Source organism: Sebastes fasciatus, chromosome 4 (assembly GCF_043250625.1).
Source record: "Sebastes fasciatus isolate fSebFas1 chromosome 4, fSebFas1.pri, whole genome shotgun sequence".
Lineage (NCBI taxonomy): Eukaryota > Metazoa > Chordata > Actinopteri > Perciformes > Sebastidae > Sebastes > Sebastes fasciatus.
This window is the reverse complement of record NC_133798.1, coordinates 14,823,983-14,845,253: the sequence shown is the minus strand read 5'-3', so window position 1 is coordinate 14,845,253 and position 21,271 is coordinate 14,823,983. Positions and strand designations below refer to the sequence as shown.

Here is a 21,271-nt window from a genome sequence, read left to right as displayed (position 1 = left end):
CAGCAATAATCATCACTTCTCTATTGTCCCAAAGAGCACAAATAAATTGGATCTATTTGGTCCATTCATTTTAGGAGTCTATATTCATTTAGCTGGTGGTAATGCAACACATTTTTAATGCTAATAAATACTATATTTGATATAAATATCTGTATTTCTAGAGCTTTTTTCATCCACTTTCCCAGAAGTTTATGTTGTCATTCAAATAAATGTTTATTAGTTTGTTTTTAACATGCAATTACATTGCAAAATAGCCCATTGTGGTTGGAGGCAGGAGGAGATCATTAAGAAGATTTATTCCTTTATTTAATGGGCTCAATAAGAATCTGCTGTGATTTTAAGATCAGGCAGGTACACCCTGCTGGACTGCCCCCTCTTGTGGCGGACAAATGCTTGTTATGTAGCCAAGCATCATTAAATGTTGGTCTAATTTGTTATATATATATATATATATGCTACAACCTTTATGAAATATGTAAACATGACAAAATGTTAATTTGCAATTCTTTATTGTTTGATAGATTCTTATTTACTCAAGCAGTGATCAACAGTACATTACAGGGAAAGTGAGTTTTCTTTTTTATTTTATTATGCGTATACACTGCAAGACAAGAACAGCATAAAACCAGATAAATCAAGTAATATAGAGGTAGGCTAATACTCAAATACTGAATTCACATATTCAGAAAATAAAGCCTTGAACACAGCAGAGATATTTCTTTCTAAATAAAATAAATATGATTTAAATATACACTTTATTTTGCCATTATTTTTCTTTGATTTTAAAATAATTACACCATACCCATTTAGTTTTCTTTTAATACATTCATTATCACGTTTTGCTTTAAAAGCATGAATGGCAGTCGGTAAAACCCAATCATTTCACCCAGCGAGGCGTTAAATAAACATCTTTGGAAACTCTGCCTGCGCTGCGTATTGAGGTTTTAAAGGTTGCAACCTTGTCGGCCAACCGGCCAGCGACAGCAAACGACAACTCATCAGAAACAGCATCATACTGGAGGTACAGCACAGAAAGATGAACACATTGGCCTTGATCACACGTCGGACGTCTCAGAGCGCAGCGGAGAGGAAGCAGACAGCGGCGGGGTGGTTGGTCGCAGACTGGGGGGCGTCATCATGACAAAACACTGAGGGCGTCTGTCAGCATCTTCAGCTCGTCCTTCACGCCCTCAAGGCCTCCTTGGATCTTCAGCGGGTTGTCCAGCACCTCGACGCTGCTGGTGTACGGATCGAACTTCACTGAGAAGGGACGCTTGATACCGGCCACGTACCCCCTTGTCGAAGATATTAAATAAAAAAGTAAGACCTAAAGAAGTCAGACGTGAGGTCGTCTTTGAGCTCTTCATGAATGTATGCGTTATAGCTGCCCAGTCTGAGAATTTTAAACCCAAATGTTTCACCTGACCAGTGGAAACTTCTCTTTAATTGCCTAGAAAAAGTTCCCCAAGTTGTCAACGAATCGACTGTTATCAGGTCATTAAATTGGTGTTATCGGTTGCTATAAGCACCATAGATGTGGATCAATAGGGGCCTACTACGCCTGTAAAAGTATGTTTTGAACACAAACAAAAAGGCTTCTTTAGGTTTTAAACACTTGTTTAAGTTCCGCGGAAAACATTGTGTTTTGGCTTAAAATAACTACATTTCAAAAGTGAAAGTGAAACTTAACGCTTGTGAACACAAACACAGCTACATGTTGTTGGTTTCACATAGGATGCAAAACCCAGCCTCCCAGGTGAAAACCCTTCACCCCTGATTGCCACCCATATGGAGTTTCACACTGCTTATACCAGTGGTTCCCAGTCTATTTTGCTTGAAGCCCCCGCTACTTGTATCTGCGAAAATCTGAGCCCCGCACCCCCTATATTTTCTGACATCATCACCCTTAAAAAAAATACAAATCCTCGAACAAAATACTCAATTTGAATAAGGTGATTCAGTGTATTAAATGAGTTAGTCTTTTTCTTTAATGAAATTAACTTTCTTTAATCTTAAATTGTTTGCAACTGTGCACAAATACCGGATTTAACCAGAATGTGGCCTACTAAGTACCAACAAATATATCTTTTTAAATAGTTTTATATACATGCTTTTGTATAAATTATCCAGTAAGTGTGTTATTATGATTTTAGTTATACATGTGCAAATCTAATTTTGACAACCTCAGAGTAGACAAATCATGGCACACCCCCTGGGATCTTTGGCGCCCCCCCTAAGGGGGACCCGGACCTCGGGTTGGGAACCACTGGTTTATAATAAAGCGCATGACTTCCGTGACTTCTGCTCCAGTCATAACTACTACGGTCACAAGAGGTCGCTGTTGTGTTCTGTTATACCTTCTTTCTGTGATCTACCATGTGAATAGAAGATAAAAACCTACTAGTGGGTGTAGTAGGCTCATATTGCCCCACATATATGGTACTTATATCAACCAATATTCCCTATTTAATGCCCTGACAACAGTCTAATCTGTGTGTCCTGTTGTTTATCCATACACACTTAATGAAGACTGGAATATCCTGCTTGTGTCAGCATCATAATGTGCTCTGTTTCATATTTACTATGCTTTGACAAACATTCCCATGCTGATATTTTCTCATCCAGTGTGGCAGGGATGTCATGTGCTGTATTCTACTAGAGACCAAATGCTGTCAAAACACTCACCAAAGCTACTTGTTTTGCAGGGCAACATTTGATCTGTTTGCCAACTAAAACTCCAGCGTTTTGCCTTGGTAAGAAAGACTACATTAGTAACAGCTGTCTTCTGGCTGCTATGGCTGACCTACAACAGTTTGTGGCCTCAGGGGTTGGCTGGCTGTTCTCTGACCTTGTCCTTACATAACCTCCTCTGATCGTTTTGTTTTTTTCTTCCTTTCTCTGCATGTTCTTGTGTAATTGCATTTGGGTCCAAACAAGAAAGCATGTGTGGTTCAGTACCTGAATTTCTCCTTGGCATCTGAAAAACTCTCAGAAACAAAGTAGACGGGTTGGTACGTCTGGTCTTGATAGGGCTGCACCGCTGCAGCCTCTGGTTCAAACTGCCTCGTCTCTGGCTCATCAGACAACGAGTGCTGGGTTAAAGTTAAAAGAAAAAAGATGGAGAATTAGCTGACAGCTCAGTTGGCTGTAATTGATGCTTTTTTTTCATTCAGGGAAAGATTCCATTTTTAAGCAGAGAGCAGAGAAACTCACCACAAGCTCTCCATAAGAGGAGAGCAGTCCGGCTCCGTAAGCCCTCACCTCACCGTTCTGTTTACACAAGCCATACTCGACAGTGAACCAGTAGAGCTGATGGGGAAAACATCAAGAGAGTGACTGAGAAAAAGAAGGATGCTGGGGTGGACAATCAATTCATTATTTATAATTCACATTTTAGATAAGGGATTGTACAAAAATGATCATGGAGGGAGGCTGGGTCAGAGAAGGGGAGGATTATGTATTTATTCTTCAGGCTTGAAGGAAGGGTAGTGTCATTGTTTTGGGAGAGCGGGGTGGGGGAGACAATCACGTCTCTATATCAGGGATTTATTTTACACTTTATTTAATCATCTAGTAGCTGGTAGAGCCATAATTTCAGTTTTGAGAAACAGTAGTAGACGTTTTCTCTCTAAAGGGCGCACCACTTTTTCACAAGCCAACAAAAATACAGAGCAGCAGTTAAAACAGAACGCCCTGCTTATTATGTTTTTCATAATTTTGGCAATATCTATTTCCACTCCTGAAGTGTGATTATATTAATATATTACACTTGAAATCAGGGCTATTCGTTCTATTTCGAAGCAAATATTAATGGTGATGGTCATAAGTTTCAGCTCCTCTCTCCACTTCAGTCACTTTAGTACGGTCCCTAAGTACTGCTGGTGTTGGAGTCTTACTGTGGACAGTTTCTCAATATCTTCTTCTGAAGCCCCAAGTGATGCCAGACCGAGGTTCTGCAGCAAACAACCAATAAATAGTTACCAAAACATAATAACACAGCGTGGTAAAATAAGTCTGCTCGGCCCTTCTGCCACTCACTCACCTGTGAAAACTGGGCAAAGGTGCGGTCGGCCAGCATGGGGACGTGGCCCAGCAGCTCATGGACACAGTCACTGAAGAGGAAGAGACGGAGACAGATTCAACTGGGACCGTATTTGATCCAAATTGGAAAAACCCTAAACAGATAAATTTAACTAAATACAGACTTTGAGATCCCAAACTGGCAATTCATTCTGGTCGCATTACAGAGCAACGGTTAGAGAGTGAAAAACAATTCTATGAAAACAAGACAAGGGAAGACAGAAGTTTATGTTCTGACATACTGAACAGACACTGAAAAACAATACTTATCCAGATTTTCTTTTTTCCCTCTCAAAATATTTGCTAATTTAAACTGAAAACGGAGAGCTGGAAGACAAATACAACTACTTCTATATCGGATAACTTTCTATTTTTAATTCTAATTTATTTTTCTAACTTTTACATATTTGATTTTTTGATTGAAATTGACTTTTTTTCTGTCATTCTTTTTCTAAATCAAAGATGAGTTCTAACTTGATCTATATTTGTCATCACTAGCTGATTGTTTCATTCTGTGTGCTTTGTATTTTTGCTTTCTTTCTCACAAGCTCATTGTATTTGTCTGCCTTGTGCTGTCACTTGGTTTGTGTGCATTCTTTGGCTTTTGAAGAAAATGACAATATAGCTTAATTTAACTGAATTAAGAGGGAGGAAAAGGCGATTGAAGGATGGGAGTCTTACAGTGGTTCACTCAACATTATTGCTATTGAGACATTGACAGCACATAGACTTTGATGGCAGTGGCTGAAATGTGTGATGGGATCTGATGTGATGAGCAGAGCGAGAGGAGTCACGGTCGTACTCACGGCTCTGGGGAGTGCATAGGAGAGGAGGCGTGTCGGATGTACTGGGTGCACTGGAACACCCGAAATGCCAAACTGGCAAGGAAATCTCTGGCTGAGAGCAGTCCTGCCACCGGACGCAGCAGGAACCCTGTACGCTCTGTGCGTGTGTGTGTGTGTGTGTGTGTGTGTGTGTGTGTGTGTGTGTGTGTGTGTGTTCAGGAGGTAGGCGATAAAGAGACAGAGAGAGAGTCAAACCCTGGTTTGATAGAAAGTGTATTCACTAAACATTTGCTCATCATTTCTTATCCCTTCTTTACCTTTGAGGAAGCATGACACGTCTTCCAACTGGGGAATGTTGTCCGGACTGTACCCACAATGCCTTTCCAGCAGGCGGAGGGCCTCGAGGTATTCGCTGCAGGCGTGGGTGATATACAAGTCCCTCAGAGTCGAGTAGACTTCCCTCCTAATTAGGAATATAATTACATAATAATTCAGATTTATTTTTTAAAACAAAACAAAAACAACATGGAAAACCCTGTTTGAGGTGTTGCAACAGTATAAAAATCCACTTTAATATCTTGAAATTAAATGTGGGACTGTCCATTTATACCTTGCTCTGCACTGTGATTTTTATTCCTGTTTAATCGGTTTTATTTAAATTTAGCTTATCTTTATTTCTTGTATTATTTTATATTGTGCCTTTTTAAGTCTTATGTAAAGCATTTTGGTTTAACTTGTTGAATATTGTTTTCCAAATACCTTCCTACCTAGAGATTACTTTTCTTTTGGCTCAACCTGTCTAAGCAAAATGAATGCTACAAGTGAAAATCCACTGACTTGTAAACTATTCGTGTCAAATTGTGTTTTCCCAGCTCCCCGATCAATTTAGTGCACACACGAGACTGCTTTGATAGAGCCCTCCAGCTGTAACTAATTCACCAAAAACACCCTTGAAATACAAATCATATCCAACTGTCTCAGAGACGAGATGAAACCGACTCAGTGGGTGGTGAACGAACACAACGATGCTCTGATATTGAAACAGCAGGAAGTTTAAACTGCTCGTTTGAAAAACAAGCAACGATTTGTATTCAGTGTAAATTTTGATTTCATGCATAAGTTTCCAAATCTGCATTTTAAATAAGCGTGCCCTTACCAAGTGCCAATCTCCTCTTCTGTGTATTCCACTCTGGCAATTGTCTGCCCGCTGAGGAAAAACATACGTACATGTGTATCAGAAATAATCAAGTATTAGTGGGTTTTTTTCTTAAGGATGTCTGTGCAGCATTCAGACAAAAGACTGTATCTCACTGTCTGTATCTGAAGGCGATGTCTCCGATCATTTTCCTCCTCTGTCTGTACGCAGGGTCTGTGTAGCCCTGTTCAAATCAAATAAATCAAACACTGATTACATTTTCTGTGTCATGACATATCGGTCCAACAACATAACCAGCCTAACAATGACAATTCTCCTCATACACGCTACTTACGGGATGGTCTTGATCCAAGTCTGGATCATATTTTGTGACCAGATGATGACATTTGTCCAAATCTGCTATTCTCTTTGGGAACCAGTGAACTGGTAGAGCAAAGGAAGCAGATACACAAATTCAGTTCAGTGTTGTTTTTTTATTATTTCAGCAAAAATATTGAATATGTTTGAATTTTTTTTTATAAAAGAATCAAAAGGTTGTTACATTTGACTTCTTTGGTGGTTTTAACATCCTCTGCGTTCCTCTTGATGGAGCTGATGAGAGTACTGACGTCTGAGAGGTGCACCTCACAGCGAACAAAGTACTCCAGGCCTTCCAGACTCTCCTTGAGTTTCCGGCAGGGTCGCGTCTCCAAATGCTGAATCTTAGCTTCGAATGTCTGAAATGCAGACAACACACTGAAATAGATAATTCCTGCAGTAGTACTGGATGTGAATTATGCTGCACAGTATTTGAGACAAGCACGCCCATATAAAATGTGGAACTTTGACTCTGAAATATAATGGAGATGCCTCTAACATGGTTTTTAGCCGAATGAATAGGAAAAATAAGCACAATTTTGTATAATAGCGAGCTAAACACTTGTGCAAAACGATTGTTTTAACATATAATGTTATATGTGTTAACATAATATATATAGTATAGAACTGAAATAACATAAACATTGAGAGGAGTTGAAAATAAAAATGTTCATTATGCTCATAATTCCTAATATCGTCACCAGCCCCAAAACGAGTTTATAATGTTTTATTTATTTCTGGTATTCAGTCTTATTAACCATCCATGTTAAATCAAATTGAGCTTTAGAAGTCATCATTATCTGTAATGTATGATCAGGATTTCACTGTCTAGTAATTGAGATGCACTTCCCTACAGTATATCTGTTAAATGACACACAGCATAATGGGAGATAAAAATGCCTCCAAGCATGTTTATCTTCCAAAAGCTTTTTTGTTAACACTTTCTAACAAGGCATCCTTTGTAGAAGAATAAAACCCTTTGGCTATTAAAAGGGCTGCAGACAGATAACATTTATGACTACAGACCTCATTATCAGAGAGTGAGAAGCCCATGAGCATATTAATATAGGAATATACACATTTATTTATAGACAGAAATAACACCAGCTAGTTTGATTTTTCACAACCTATAGCAACTCCCAAAAATGTAATCATCTCAGTCTATACAACTGATCTTTAAAGCATTAGTAAATCATTTATTATCCATTAATTAAGTCATTGCAACTTATAAACTCTTTATAAAGTGTGCCTTAAAGAGTTGTACCCTCCACACCCCTTTTTGCCAAAATGTTGCTCTCCTCCACAAATAATTTTTTTTTTTAACCTAACAAGTATTGCCATACCTCGAAAACCTTGAGTGTCCTTGACAGGGCAGGTATCTTGGCGCTCCTTAAAGTGAAGAAGATGTTGAGCAGTGCTTTCCCATTATCCTCCTCAAACACTATCTGCTCAGTGGCCTCTGCAGCTTCTGCTGCTGCAACTGCAGCTTCTCTCTCTTTGCGCGCGTCCTCGATCAAGCTCTGCCGTCGACCCAGGTACCTTGGAGACTGGCCCAAAAGAGAAACCAAAGTATTGCACACTGTTTATGTTTTGCATATGTTTTGGAAAACTGCGGGGACTTCCTTACCTTTTGGATATCTTTTTGGGATATCTGAAGGAAGCGCCTTACATCTCCAAAATGCGCATTAGAACAGCAATGCAGTCAAGGTAAAAACCCACGACACAACTAAGACTGAGTAGCTGCCAGCACACATTTTAGCTGATGTGAACTGTTAATTGCTACATACATTTTCGCTATATAAATATAGTGCGCGTCAGGCATCGACGCTGCGTAATGGTCACCTCGCCAAGCGCACTGCGCGCGTTTTTTTGGTGATCCTCTGGACATAATTTAGACATATCACTGGTAACACAAGTACAGATTGTTGATTATAACTGAATCTTACTTCTTTTCTTTTTTTTTTTTCTATAAATGATTTAACCTCCCGAGACCCAGCCCATTGACATGTGTCTTATGTAGTGGACATTTTGTCCACATGCATATCCTCTTACTCTTTTGACCTACTCTATCAACCCCTGGTGTATTGTAAAGAGGACATCATGGGCTTTCCAATGATATGGCATGTGATTTTTTTTAATCAAGTTGAATGTATACTTGGTTTAATATCACTCTACGGCCATAATCTGATCTTTTTTTTAAGACTTTTCACACTGAAATAGTCCTGTAGTCCACTACAGTGGACATGCTGTAAAATAAAAAATAAAGTTCAAAAAGCCTAAATTGTAAGATTTTCTTTTAACCCTAAATAGGAAGGAAATCACACAAAAAAAGTAATTGGAAGACTCTTTTTTTACTCGGTTCCCAGGAGGATATGAATACAGTGCGCGTCAGGCATCGACGCTGCGTAATGGACACCTCGCCAAGCGCACTGCGCGCAATACAAGAGTTTTACGCGCGTTTTGGTGATCCTCTGGGTATAATTTAGACATATCACTGGTAACACAAATACAGATTGCTGATTATAACTGAATCTTTCTTTTTTTATAATTTAAAAAAAAAATGGTTTAAACTTGTGGATTTTCTTACCGTGATGGAGTCAGACCTCTCCAGCTCGGATGCCGCTCTGCGGATGCTCTTTGTGGAGGAGGTGGAGCTGGTGGAAAGGGGCATCTTCAGTCTTCTGTGTTGTCTTTGTTTGCGTGTCGAAGTGCGACTGAAGTGACAGTGTAGTCGGTGGTGCTCTCTAGACCTCTCCGGTTGAGCTTTTCCTTTTTTTCCCAGTCAGGTTCCCTCTATTTATGGGGTCATTTGTTTGCGGTGTCTGACGTCACACACGCTCTAATCCCTCTGTAATCAATCAATGCGCAGAATCTATCAGACACATCTAAACCTGGAGGAGCCATCATATACAGCATATCCTCCTGGGAACAGAGTAAAAAAAGAGTCTTCCAATTACATTTTTTGTGATTTCCTTCCTATTTAGGGTTAAAAGAAAATCTTACAATTTAGGCTTTTTAAACTTTATTTTTTATTTTACAGCATATCCACTGTAGTGGACTACAGGACCATTTCAGTGTGAAAAGACTGAAAAAAAGAACAGATTATGGCTGTAGAGTGATATTAAACCAAGAATACATTCAACTTGATTAAAAAAAACACGTGCCATATCACTGGAAAGCCCATGATGTCCTCTTTACAATACAACAGGGGTTGATAGAGTAGGTCACAAGAGTAAAAGGATATGCATGTGGACAAAATGTCCACTACAGAGGACACATGTCAATGGGCTGGGTCTCAGGAGGATATATAACATTTTGTAAAGCACACACACACGAACGCACACGAAGAGGAATTAAATTGAATTTACAACATTTTTTTTATTTATTTTTCAAAAATTAAATTAACCTGCAAATGCTCTTGATACTGTTTAGTATAATTTTTTTTAAGAATATTTTTTTTTCTTAATTCATGTTTATTTGATTAGCATTTACATCAGTAATATGTGAAGTTGGTTACAACCACCAGTTGGATACACCCGTCATCTTCAGACATTAATCCAAGCTTTGACCTCAGGGCTTTACATAAAGGTTAGACCAGAAAAAAAGTCAACTGTGGAAAATTAAGTCACTTTATCAGCTCAATCTAATCTCCACAGCTCTTCATAAATTAGATTTGATTGTGGAAAACACACTCTCTCACACTGACACACACACCTACACAACAAGGAAAGAGAGAAGAACACCTTGTTTTTGGGCCACTCTGTTCCTTACATCGGCAGCAACCACATCAAGTGAATTTGTGGTGCTTTTGGCTGAGGACTTTGGTGGTTAACATGATTGTGAAGTGATGTATGGCGCCCACAGGCGAACACAGATAAAAGGATTATCTGTGGATCTCTGGCCACACATGGTGCCACGTTTGAGATCACACTGCCACAGCAGCAACCTTGCATTTGGTGCAGAGAAGGCAAATGGACCCCAGTGTGACTCTTCCCCAGCCTGAACTCACATGATGAAAATGCTAAAGAGCACTGATGTAGCCTCGGGCACCGACAGCGGCAGTTCTGTCCTTTATTGGGGTAAAGATAAAGCAAACAGACAATGAGATAGAAAGCACCTTTCCACCTTGTTTAAGCCTGTTTTCTGCATGGAAACAGAGTAAATTGGTGTATCTTTAGAAATAAAGCTTTTTTTTGTTATCTTGACCTTTTTATAAATGTGGTATGACATGAAAGAACAACAGAAGCTTGACATTTATTCAGAGATAGGAACAATTGTCAATTTTATGGTTTGTTCATCCATGTCTTTCAAGCAGTTTATTATCTTTTTAAAACAATCAGACATCTTCCAAATGACTCCTCTGGTTGATGTATATGATAAGAAGACATTTTGATTACTTGCTGCCATAATAATTCACAAATTATTGACGTTTCCCCAAGAAAGACTTGTTAAAACAGCCAGAAAACAAAATGCATCTGTGATCAAAAAATAACATTTGTTACAAAATTGAGTATCTTTACTAAGTGAGGTCAGGAAAAAATACATATTAAAAACAATTGTATTCCAAATCACAAGAGACATAATGATTGTACAGCAGCAGCTACTTCAACCAGATTTTTTGAGTCTGAGGAAGGACAGCAGAGCTACAGGCTGAATCATGATAAAGATAAACGGATATCACTCCTTCTCCTCCCTCCAAATGTCTGCTTTCCTGTGTCAGGCCAGTTTATCAGGACCATAGCCTATTACTGGTAAGTAGAAAGCTTTCCCCATCTTCCCTGCCCTTCACTCTTTTTGCCATCCCTGCTAAAGAAAGCCTGGCTCAGACATATAGCATGTAGTATTTCAAACCTTTAATGATAAAGGCCAGAGGTGTAGTCTAGTGTCGTGGGTAATGCATGTTGATAAAACTTGTGAACTAACTCATATTTTGAATGAGAAATGTGTAGTTTATGCAAAGAGAGGCCAGCAGAACAGAATTTGCTCTGGACCTCTCATATGGAGTTATTGAAAATATACCCGACTATACCCAACCTGGCCGTTTATGTTTCTATTTTTCATTAAAGCTGGGGTATGCAACTTTAGGCCCGCGTGCCACCTTTGGCACGCAGGAGAGTTTTTTTTTAAATGTTGAAGTGCCCTCTCATCTGCATGCTAAATCACTTCTTTCACAGCCATGCTAGAGTCGCTAGTCAGTGGAATTAGTGTCAACCACGACCGTCTCCTAACTTTAACTAAGTGGTTGTGTTGCCTAAACCTAATTTCCTGTGAAAACGTAAGCGTATATTGACCTGCCGTCCCTTGGCCGTCCAAAAGTAACGCAAGAGGGGTACCCCGTGCGTCGGTCTCCGATGCCGAGGAGATTTGAGGAGTTGGCAGTGAGAATGTGTTGTGTCATAAGGATGGCAGCCTTCTTGTATAGTGCTCTCATATATAATTACATTGTCCTGATTATTGGAGAATTTGTATTTATTTTTTTTAAATGTTGCTATGCACTGTGCCTATATGGATGGAATAAAATTACAGATCTGTTGGATATTTAAATTTGAATGTGGTGTCATAATTAAACTTAATGTTGAACGACTAAGGGACATGAGAGAGACTTGAAAGTTGTGGATGTGAGTTTAAGGTTTAGCAGGTCGTGACATGCACCCTCTCCTACTCGACTCTTGGTGTGGTGTATACAGTAGCTCGTGTGCAGAGGGGTTCGTTCTGGCCATACGTAGTCAGGCTGACTCATCGACACCACTCAGTCGACCCCCATCATTGCTCATACGAGGTATCGAGGCTACCTTTTGTTAGAAATGTTGCACTTGAAGAGGCGATATGTCCCTGCCATTCATCCCTCTGTGTTTATCCAATTCCATCTTCTTTTCTGCAAGTGTCGGACGTGTCCACAAATGACACCAGGATGATAATTATTACAATTATGTATTGATTCAGCGGCAGCATTGTGGCATTGTGAGTGTCAGCTTTTCCCTGCATAATTGTGGGACTTCAGAAGGGCTAATTGCAGCTAAAGCGACCAGCTGGGCTATTATTCATCATCCTCCACATTTCTTTTCTCTCTCCCGCTGCTGAACAATGCTAGTCACCTTTGTGGGGGTCATTAGACTCATCCAGTTGATGAAGAGAAGAGGAAACAGAAAATAAATGTCCTATTAATCGCAATAATGTTGGGTAAACAGCCTCAAAATGAGCATATCAGCTTGGAGTGCTTTGTGTGTGACTAGTATACCCTCATGAACTCGTGTGCGTGAGGCTACATGTCTGTCACATATGCAACAATGAAATGTTAAAGAAAAGGGAACTTTGCGACGGTGATGCTTGACCCATCCATATGACGTCTGATTAAGTGTGATTGATTGTCTCTTGTGATTAGGATCACATTGTAGGCTACTGTGCACACACATCTGCAGTAAGACTGAGATATTTCTTGTTTGCTTTGCAAGTCAGAAATATGATTGATATTTTATTTACATAGTTTGAAAATAATGTATGTATGATTAAAGCTTAATCAGACTGAAAGACACAAAGACACTATGAATGACAATCCACAAAACATACACTTAAAGGGTTACTCACCAAAACACTTCATGTGTATCCCAGAGGCCTTACAAACATGTTGAATTCGTTTCCATTCTCATATAACAAATGCAAAGAGAATTCTTTGAAAATTGTTTATGACACCTGAATCATTTACATCCATTTTTACATGCGAGCAGTCTTCTTCTTTTGCATTTCTTAGTGCATTACAGCCACCTGTTGATCAGTGGAGTAGTGCAACGTATCTACATACAATGGTTCGTATGATATATTACGAAACGTTATTCCTAATTTTTTGTGCGTTTTCCTACGAATGTCCGGCAACACGTGTCAATTTACACCCGTTACATGCATACAGTCTTTTCAAAATAAACTTCTGTCTTCACAGGAAACAACTTGGTTAGGTTTAGGAAAAGATCATGGTTCGGGTTAAAATAACTACAGAAGTGGCGTTACTTAAGTGCAGAAGTTACGTGACAAATAAATCAACGTTGACCTCTGGTTTTATATGGGGTATGAAAACACCGGTCGTCTGGGCGAAAGTGTATTTTGACCCACACATCCACCCAGTCCTCCTCCCTATACGCAGCGTTTGTCACTTTTGTGGTGACCCCACACCTTACTAAGACCATGTTGTATTTTTATTTACTTTATCATCCACGTGTAGCTGGTCAGTGTTTATAAAACCAAAAAGAGGCTGCAGGAGCGTAATTAGTTATGAACTCCGAACCAAAGTGATCATTTTGTATAAGGAAATAGGAAAGTACAAGAAGACCTGGCCAAAACAATATAATTCAGTGAAGAAACAAACACAGCATAAGTTGATTGTTTTAGGTATTTTTACTCTGTCTTTCTCCCGCCCTCTCTCTCTTTTTGACAGAGCATCTGTGACTGGCGATGACTGTGATTGTTTTTGCGTGTGTCAAAATACAGCTGCCGAGTGGAATGACTAATCACACAGAGTGCTCCTCCAATGCCTCTGTCTACATGTGTAATTTGACAGCGGTGGCATAAAGTGTTCCTGGGGTGGGCGAGCGGTTGAGGGACGGATGCTCAATGGTCCGTGTCGACTGCCGTCGTGACGCCGGTGCCACGCTGGCCAGTAACTACAGCTGTGGCTGTGACACGACGGCAACACATTACCAACATTACCAGCAGGCTGCTGTGACCCCATCACGCTTCAGACAGTCAACACTGGGATCCAAAATAGAGTCTTCCCATTCATACTTTCAATCAACCTGGTTTTCGATCATCTGGGCTTGGGTGTGAGTATATCCTCACACACAGAGGTATAAAACAGTCACACAACGTGATCCCAATATGACTGAACAGAGAGAGTTGATTTCTAAATAGAGGACCATGGCTAAAATGATCTTCTTTTCCTCTTGAGAAAAAACAATTATTCCTGCCAAGTGCTGCACTTTGGCCTATTTAGAAAAAGAACAGCGGGTTATGATGATAAAGAAATCAAGGATGTTCAGAAAAAGGACAGCTGAGACATCAAATTGAAAACAGATGATGAAATTAACATTCCCCATCAGTTCATTATAAGCGCAGTTAAAGGGAAGTAGCACCTTTTTTTAGGTAATTAGATGCTTCTCTACCGTATATAATAAGTGCTTCAGGCTACATGTGTTGCGCCTCTCTCTTGCTCTTTGTTTCTCGAGCAGCCATGTACTTTTCTAAATGTCATATCTGATAAGTTTGATTGTGGTCCGGATGCAGCCACATATCTACTGTGTGTGTCATGTCGGATATGCCCAGCAGGATAAAAATTCACATCAGGAGTTAGAAGTCATTCAACAATGATTTCCATCAATCACTATAAATGGTTTGATAACTAACTGGTCTCAAATAGCACAAATACGTTTATTCCTGGTTTATGGGCTACAAGGAATGATGGAAAAAAAAATCAGATTTAATGTCCGTATCTGTCCATCCCCATACACACACACACACACACAATGTGTTACACTAACCTCTCTTACAGGGGTGGACTAGGACTATAGGACATAGGTTTGTTTAGTAGGCTAATAATGTGGTGTTTGATCATGTGGATTAAAACCTGAATGAACTCACGTAATGTATATATACTGTATACTGTATATCCCCATCGGGAAGATTCCTGAGCTTCCCGATGGCCAGCAACTCGGCTCTTGTCATCTCTGACCTGCCTGAGTGTCCAGAAACATAAACCTGCTCGTATATAAGTAGTCTACACATCACGTTAAAGTCTCCTCCAACCATTTGCCCTGTGCCGGGGTCACAGAAGCAGCATAATGACGTTGTAACATCGCCCATTTCCCCTCCAGCAGTGGCACACAGATCTGTGGCTGAAGAGACTCCTAATTAGATTTACCTTTCCTTAATGGGCCCCTGTCATCCAGCCGCCTGAGGGCCAAGCTACTGCAGCTCATGACGGAAATCAAGCAGCTGGAGCCACAGATAAACCCCACCTGTAGCGGTGCTGCTGCTTGTTCTGCCATATAACTGTATTCTGCTTGATTAAACCACTTACGTGTGTGCAAAAACTGATAACTGTTCATAATAATCATGTTTATATGATTATACAGAGCGAAATGTGTTTAGTGTTGGCTTCTCAAGATTCAAATACACCAGCTCCAATAGACCCAATTTTCACCCAAATACAGTATTATTACTTCACCTTTTCTCATCTTTGCACCATGTGAGCTGTACAGGAAACACAACACATCAAACGGTCGAAGTCCGTTTTTGTGCTACAGAAGCAAGAATTTAATCGTATGACATTTGGAGGTGAAAGTAAAACTTGTTTAACTCTTCATTTTGAGGTGAATACGTGCATCTGAAGTGGGTAAACTGCAGGGTAGAGAAGTGTTTGAAATGATAGCAGCAATGATAACATCTTGTGGTCCAAATACACAGATCTTGTTACCACAAGATAAAAAAGTGTCATCTTTCGGTACTTCAGGGGCTTCTTGAAAGAGTGTCCCACCACTGCTGCGTACATTTAGCCCACATGAAACCCTAACTTGAAGCACATGGTAAATGGACTTACATTTATATAGTTATATAGATTGAGGAAGGGGAGGGGATCGATTTTGCAAAGACACCTCGTGCTTAGCACATCTTGTGCTTAGTGCCGCCAAAAAAACTTGAAACTAGCGATTGAGACCATAAACTCATGTTTACAATGTTTACAGAGGTAATAAATCAAGTGAGAAGTAGGGTCATTTTCTCATAGACTTCTATACAATCAGACTTCTTTCTGCAAACAGAGGAGTGGCCCCCTGCTGGCTGTTAGAAAGAATGCAAGTTTAAGGCACTTCCTCATTGGCTTCACTTCTCAGAAATGGAGGTTGCCCACTGGTGCTGACACACGCTGTGGGGATAGGTCTGGCTATGCGAGACTAAGGTTAGGGTGCTCGCCAGCAGGTGAAAGCCAACCACAGATTCCCTCTAATTTTGGAATGAGCTTTGTTTGCTTACCGTTCCGCCTTGCTATATTTACGGGTTTTTCTTGCACTATGTCCGCCATTTTTGTAGCTTCCTCTTGGATGCGTGCATACAATCTGGTACCTGGTCGCCAAGTTTTTACTAGAGGTTGACACCTAGAAACGTCCCATACACAGCAAAATAAGAAAATACAGGCAGAGGGCAGGGGCTCTGCAGATACAGACACCACTGCACACTTCTAGTGGGTCATACTCTAAGTGATGAGTGAGTGGGGTTATTTTTTATCAGTCTATACAAATCCTACTAATTACTACACAAACACAATTTTTTTTTTAATAATTGGAGACTAATTCCATTAATAATGAGAGCGATGAAAGTATGCTTGCCCTTGACGGAAAATCCTTAACTGTCAGAATTTGAATAAACCCTGTTTTGTTGTCCAAAATGATGATGCTGAAATTATAGGGGGTAAAACAGGCACTAGTCAATTACATTTTGTCAACACACAAACTCTCATTGTGTGTGTGTCTGCATGCGTGATAGTAGGTGTTATGTTTTTTTTGGTATCTAAAAGGTTTAGCTGTCGTTGCAGAATCAGAATGATGGAGACCGCAGAGGACAACGAACAGAAAAAACAAAAAACAAACAAGATGTCATGATTGAAATTGTTTATCGGTGCGGATGAAAGTAAATTGCACTCAAATTGCGTAAAGCGTGAGCAGAGAACTCAGCCTGCCATAAGTTGGATCGATGGCTCCGCTGAATTTGTTACGCACGCAGGGTCTTCTGACGCTGCCACCTCAGAGGAGATGTAGTGGTTCCGCTCGCCATTTTTCATCCTTTACCCCCCCCCCCACCACCACCACCACCACCACCACCACCTTCCCCAGACCTCCTCCTGTGAATAATGACTGCAGCTGTGTCAATGTGGCTGCTAGCCGTGTGTGCGCTTGTTTGTGCGTCCTTATTTTGATGGCTATTTTACAGCCAGTGTGTGTGGGTGTCTGTCTGATTATGGTGTACAGATAGGCCATTACCCACGCGTTAGGAGGAGAGGGGCTTAATGGACGACAGAGGATGCAGAGGCAGGGTGGCTCGTAAACGCTGCCCTGTCTTCCCGGCCATATCAATACTGCCATCTGGGAGTTTGGCCACTTCATTCACAAAACCAATACCCCAGTGGGATGAGATGGGCCAACGTAGACGCTGTTGCTACGTGTTCAATCAACGGGAAAAGACCGGGGCTATCATGACATCCACTTTCAGGAGGATGTCAATTCTTCTCTTCTCTTTTTGTGTGTGTGTGCAAGTGAGACAAGTGAAAAAACAAGGACACAAAAACAAAGAGAGAACAATGTATTTACAACCTGTGCATTGACTAGACCACCTTGGCGTCCAGACCACTCCTATTCCAGACCCTGACCAATAAAGGCAACGCAATATGTACTTTCCTTTTTCAAAGGTAAAAATATTGAGTAGTGAGCTTTTAAATGATAAACAGATAATTCTCTAGATGTGTCTGCACCATACATTTCCACATTCAACCAATCAATGCTGAGGAATTGACTAATCAATGTGTGAAAATGTGAAGACAATTACATACAAAGGTTCAATCATTCGCTTATTGTTTTTACCCCCTCATTTCTATTCATAGTCACAGGGGCTGGAGTCTATCCAAGCATGCACGTGGCAGAGGGCAAGGAGACAACTTTGTCATCATGCCACCAGTTGGTTACATAAAAAACTCACAAACATTCATTGATGATTTTGTGTCTCTGTTCAGTTAATGCAATGTTTTGGGAACAAACCAGAACAATCCAAAGAAAGATGGGAAGAACATGCAAACTATCCGGATTCAAGACCTAAAGGGCTTAACATTGATAAAATGTTATATTTCAATTATTGTTACCAGTAAAAATCAGCCTCCAGTAGAGACTGAGACAAAGACAAGACAGAGTTAAAACCGATTACCGAGAAGAATTCAAGGCAGGATAACACAGGCCTCCTATTCACGTCAAGTTGATTTGATTTATATAGCACAAAATCACATATTTGTCTCAGAGGATTTATATTTTCAAATTAAATAAGGAAACACTTAACAAGAAACCTTCCACAGGAAAAACAGGGGGGGAAATCAAGGATTTTTCCAGAATGCATACAGAGAGGACAGAAGTACAAAACATATAATATTGAGTGAATATTACGGAGCAGTAAAATCTAAGCTAGAGACGAGACAACTTGCACATGTTGTTTGAGTGCTGGCTTTGTACTGTAAGTTGGAAGGAGAGAAAGAGAAAGAAAGACTGAGAGAAGGGTAAAGTGAGAAGAGAGAGCAGACAGTCTATGCTACTCTTAGTGACAGATAACATGCATTTGACCCATACAGGTTTGCGTCAGGAAGAAGTCACATTCGCCTTCGGGCTACATTTATTATTACATCAGCAAGCCAGTGGAGTCATAGAAGTTGCAACCTCTGTTGGGATGTTTTCTGCAATTCCTCCAGCATTGTACAATCTGCCATTCAAGACAAAGAGTGATGTATGGTGAGAGCATGGATCCGTGAATTTCATGTTTTAACATCGATTCTGTAATGTTTCTTCATAGTCATGATATGTTTATAATACAGTGCTTGAGATAGACAGTCTGACAGAATGCACACAAGTGATAAGAGTTTATCTTGCATCCTCTATATGTGCAGTGCAAACACTTGCGCCATCACACAATGAAAAGTGTGTACACACAGCTGGGCAAAGTCCTTCGACTAGACAAGTGGAGATGCACCAGCATACATATGATTTAAATAGCCAGGTGTGTGCTTGTGCCCACTCTGTGAAGCAGCTAGGGTACAAAAGACTGAGAAGGGGTGTAATCTGAGAGATGGGGACTATACTGACGAGCTGAAGCTGTAAAGTCAGGGTAAAGTACGGCTTTGTGCGACAGCTGCAGGTGTTACTATTGTCTTAACAATATCACAGTCACTTCAACATCTGTAGAGGGTTGCAAAACTGTCAAAAGCTTTCAAATGTCTGCATTTAAAGTAAGGCTGTCAAAGTTAACGCAAATTTGTTTTAACACCACTAATTTATTTAACGTTTTAACGCAACTTGGGATTTTTAGGTTGCAGCGGGCTCAGTTTGAAAGTTAAAGACAAGATACATCATATGAAAGCTAAAGAATCCATTGATACCAACGATGTCATACTAGTTTGTCGCGAAGGAGGATAAATAACGCTCCAAACTTGCGCTAACTTTTGGTGAGGAAAAGCTGTCATGGCCATTTTCAAAGGGGTCCCTTGACCTCTGACCTCAAGATATGTGAAGGAAAATGGGTTCTATGGGTACCCACGAGTCTCCCCTTTACAGACATGCCCACTTTATGATAATCACATGCAGTTTGGGGAAAGTCATAGTCAAGTCAGCACACTGACACACTGACAGCTGTTGTTGCCTGTTGGGCTGCAGTTTGCCATGTTATGATTTGAGCATAACATGGCAAACTGGGTTTCTGGACAATATTCGTCATTGTTTTGTGTTGTTAATTGATTTCTAATAATAAATATATACATACATTCGCATAAATCCATCATATTTGTCCACTTCCATGTTGATAAGAGAATCAAATACTTGACAAATCTCCCTTTAAGGTAATTCTTGTTCTTTGATTTTATTAGCGGCAACTCAAAGATCCACATTACGCTGAGGTCAAAGTGCATACTGAGCGCCCCTGTTCATTTAGCCACAATTCACATTTTAAAAAAAACACTACAATCACTCTACATTTCTAAAATTAGCTATACACTTGTTTCTAGATCCCTGACTCGTCCCAAATGCTACACAATCACATTTGATTTCTTCTGTGAGTACAGACTGTGCTGGTAAATGTCACACTGTGACAGACACAAAGCCTGGTCACCACAATCGTACCCTGAGGGCCCCCGGTGCTGTCACTTCCTCTCAAGTGTTTCGACTACACAATGGTTGATAGCAAACAGAAAGAAGACTGGATTTTAGTGGTTTTATGTCTGTAACCCAATGGGCTATTTCCGCAAAAAGCACATTTCTAAAAAAAAAAAAACCTCCATGGTCGCTCAGTGGAATACTGTTTAATGAGCAGATTATCACAGCTGATTTAGTCTGATGACAAGTTTGACCATAATAAAATAAACACCATATTTCTACAGTAAATAGATATGATGTGAAAAGGCTGTGGATTTTCTAATTTGTAGATGTACTTTCTAATGATAAGAGAAGAAAGGAAATTATGTATTTTGATGCCTTTTCCCAAATATGGCCACTTGTTCAGTGACAATGTGTTGGTTCAAAGCACAGAACAGTTCTTTCTTGCTATTTTCTGTTGTAAGAATAAAAAGTAAACATAACATTTCTGCCATCTACAATAATCATCATCGGCTTCACATTCAAACAGTGACACTCATTCCACATTGTTACTGAAGCACTCTAAGATGCTGTTGGGGTTATGTGTATAACTTCTATAGTAGACAAGATTTTTGCATTAACCTTACTTTTCCGTATTTTAAAATTTTGTAAAGAGATTTGAACTTTACTCATTGTAAAACTATTCATTCATTCATTCATTCATAATCAACAACCAGCCAGAGCTAGAACTCGGTCTGCTCACCTAAATGATACATCGTATTTATTTCTAAGTAGACTAAGTTTTCGATGTGCAAAATTCTGCAGACAAAAAACATCTTCTGGGTTTATCGAATATGTATCTAAGAGTAAAACAAGCACAGGCGCTGGTGGGAATAATACGTTGAAAAAACAAAAGTACACAAACACACACATCACCTGTTGACTTATTAATACATTTGTACAATATGAGAGCATCTTTCATTGTACAGACACACTAAGAGAGTCACAGTCTCCTGTGAAGCACAGGTATATGAAGC

General features: G+C 39.9%; 1 protein-coding gene across 1 annotated transcript; it reads right to left on the bottom strand.

The window, feature by feature from the left end:
• Positions 1-505: 505 nt before the first annotated feature.
• Positions 506-9,161, bottom strand: th (tyrosine hydroxylase). Its single transcript, XM_074632207.1, has 13 exons — positions 8,966-9,161; positions 7,722-7,925; positions 6,563-6,737; positions 6,356-6,444; positions 6,177-6,244; positions 6,022-6,072; positions 5,183-5,328; positions 4,887-5,022; positions 4,043-4,112; positions 3,897-3,953; positions 3,214-3,309; positions 2,959-3,092; positions 506-1,295 (listed from the first exon to the last, which is right to left on the bottom strand). Exons 1-13 carry the CDS (start codon positions 9,047-9,049, stop codon positions 1,136-1,138), a joined length of 1,470 nt encoding a protein of 489 aa, XP_074488308.1. The 5' UTR covers positions 9,050-9,161; the 3' UTR covers positions 506-1,135.
• Positions 9,162-21,271: the final 12,110 nt, after the last annotated feature.

What these genes read in the sequence shown, in the direction of transcription:
- th (XM_074632207.1), bottom strand. Translation starts at nt 9,049, where the DNA reads ATGCCCCTTTCCACCAGCTCCACCTCCTCCACAAAGAGCATCCGCAGA. An exon ending in GGACACTCAAGGTTTTCGAG is followed by an intron (nt 6,738 to 7,721) that starts GTATGGCAATAC and finishes TCTGCATTTCAG; the next exon opens with ACATTCGAAGCTAAGATTCA. An exon ending in GAAGAGGAGATTGGCACTTG is followed by an intron (nt 5,329 to 6,021) that starts GTAAGGGCACGC and finishes ATTCCTAATTAG; the next exon opens with GAGGGAAGTCTACTCGACTC.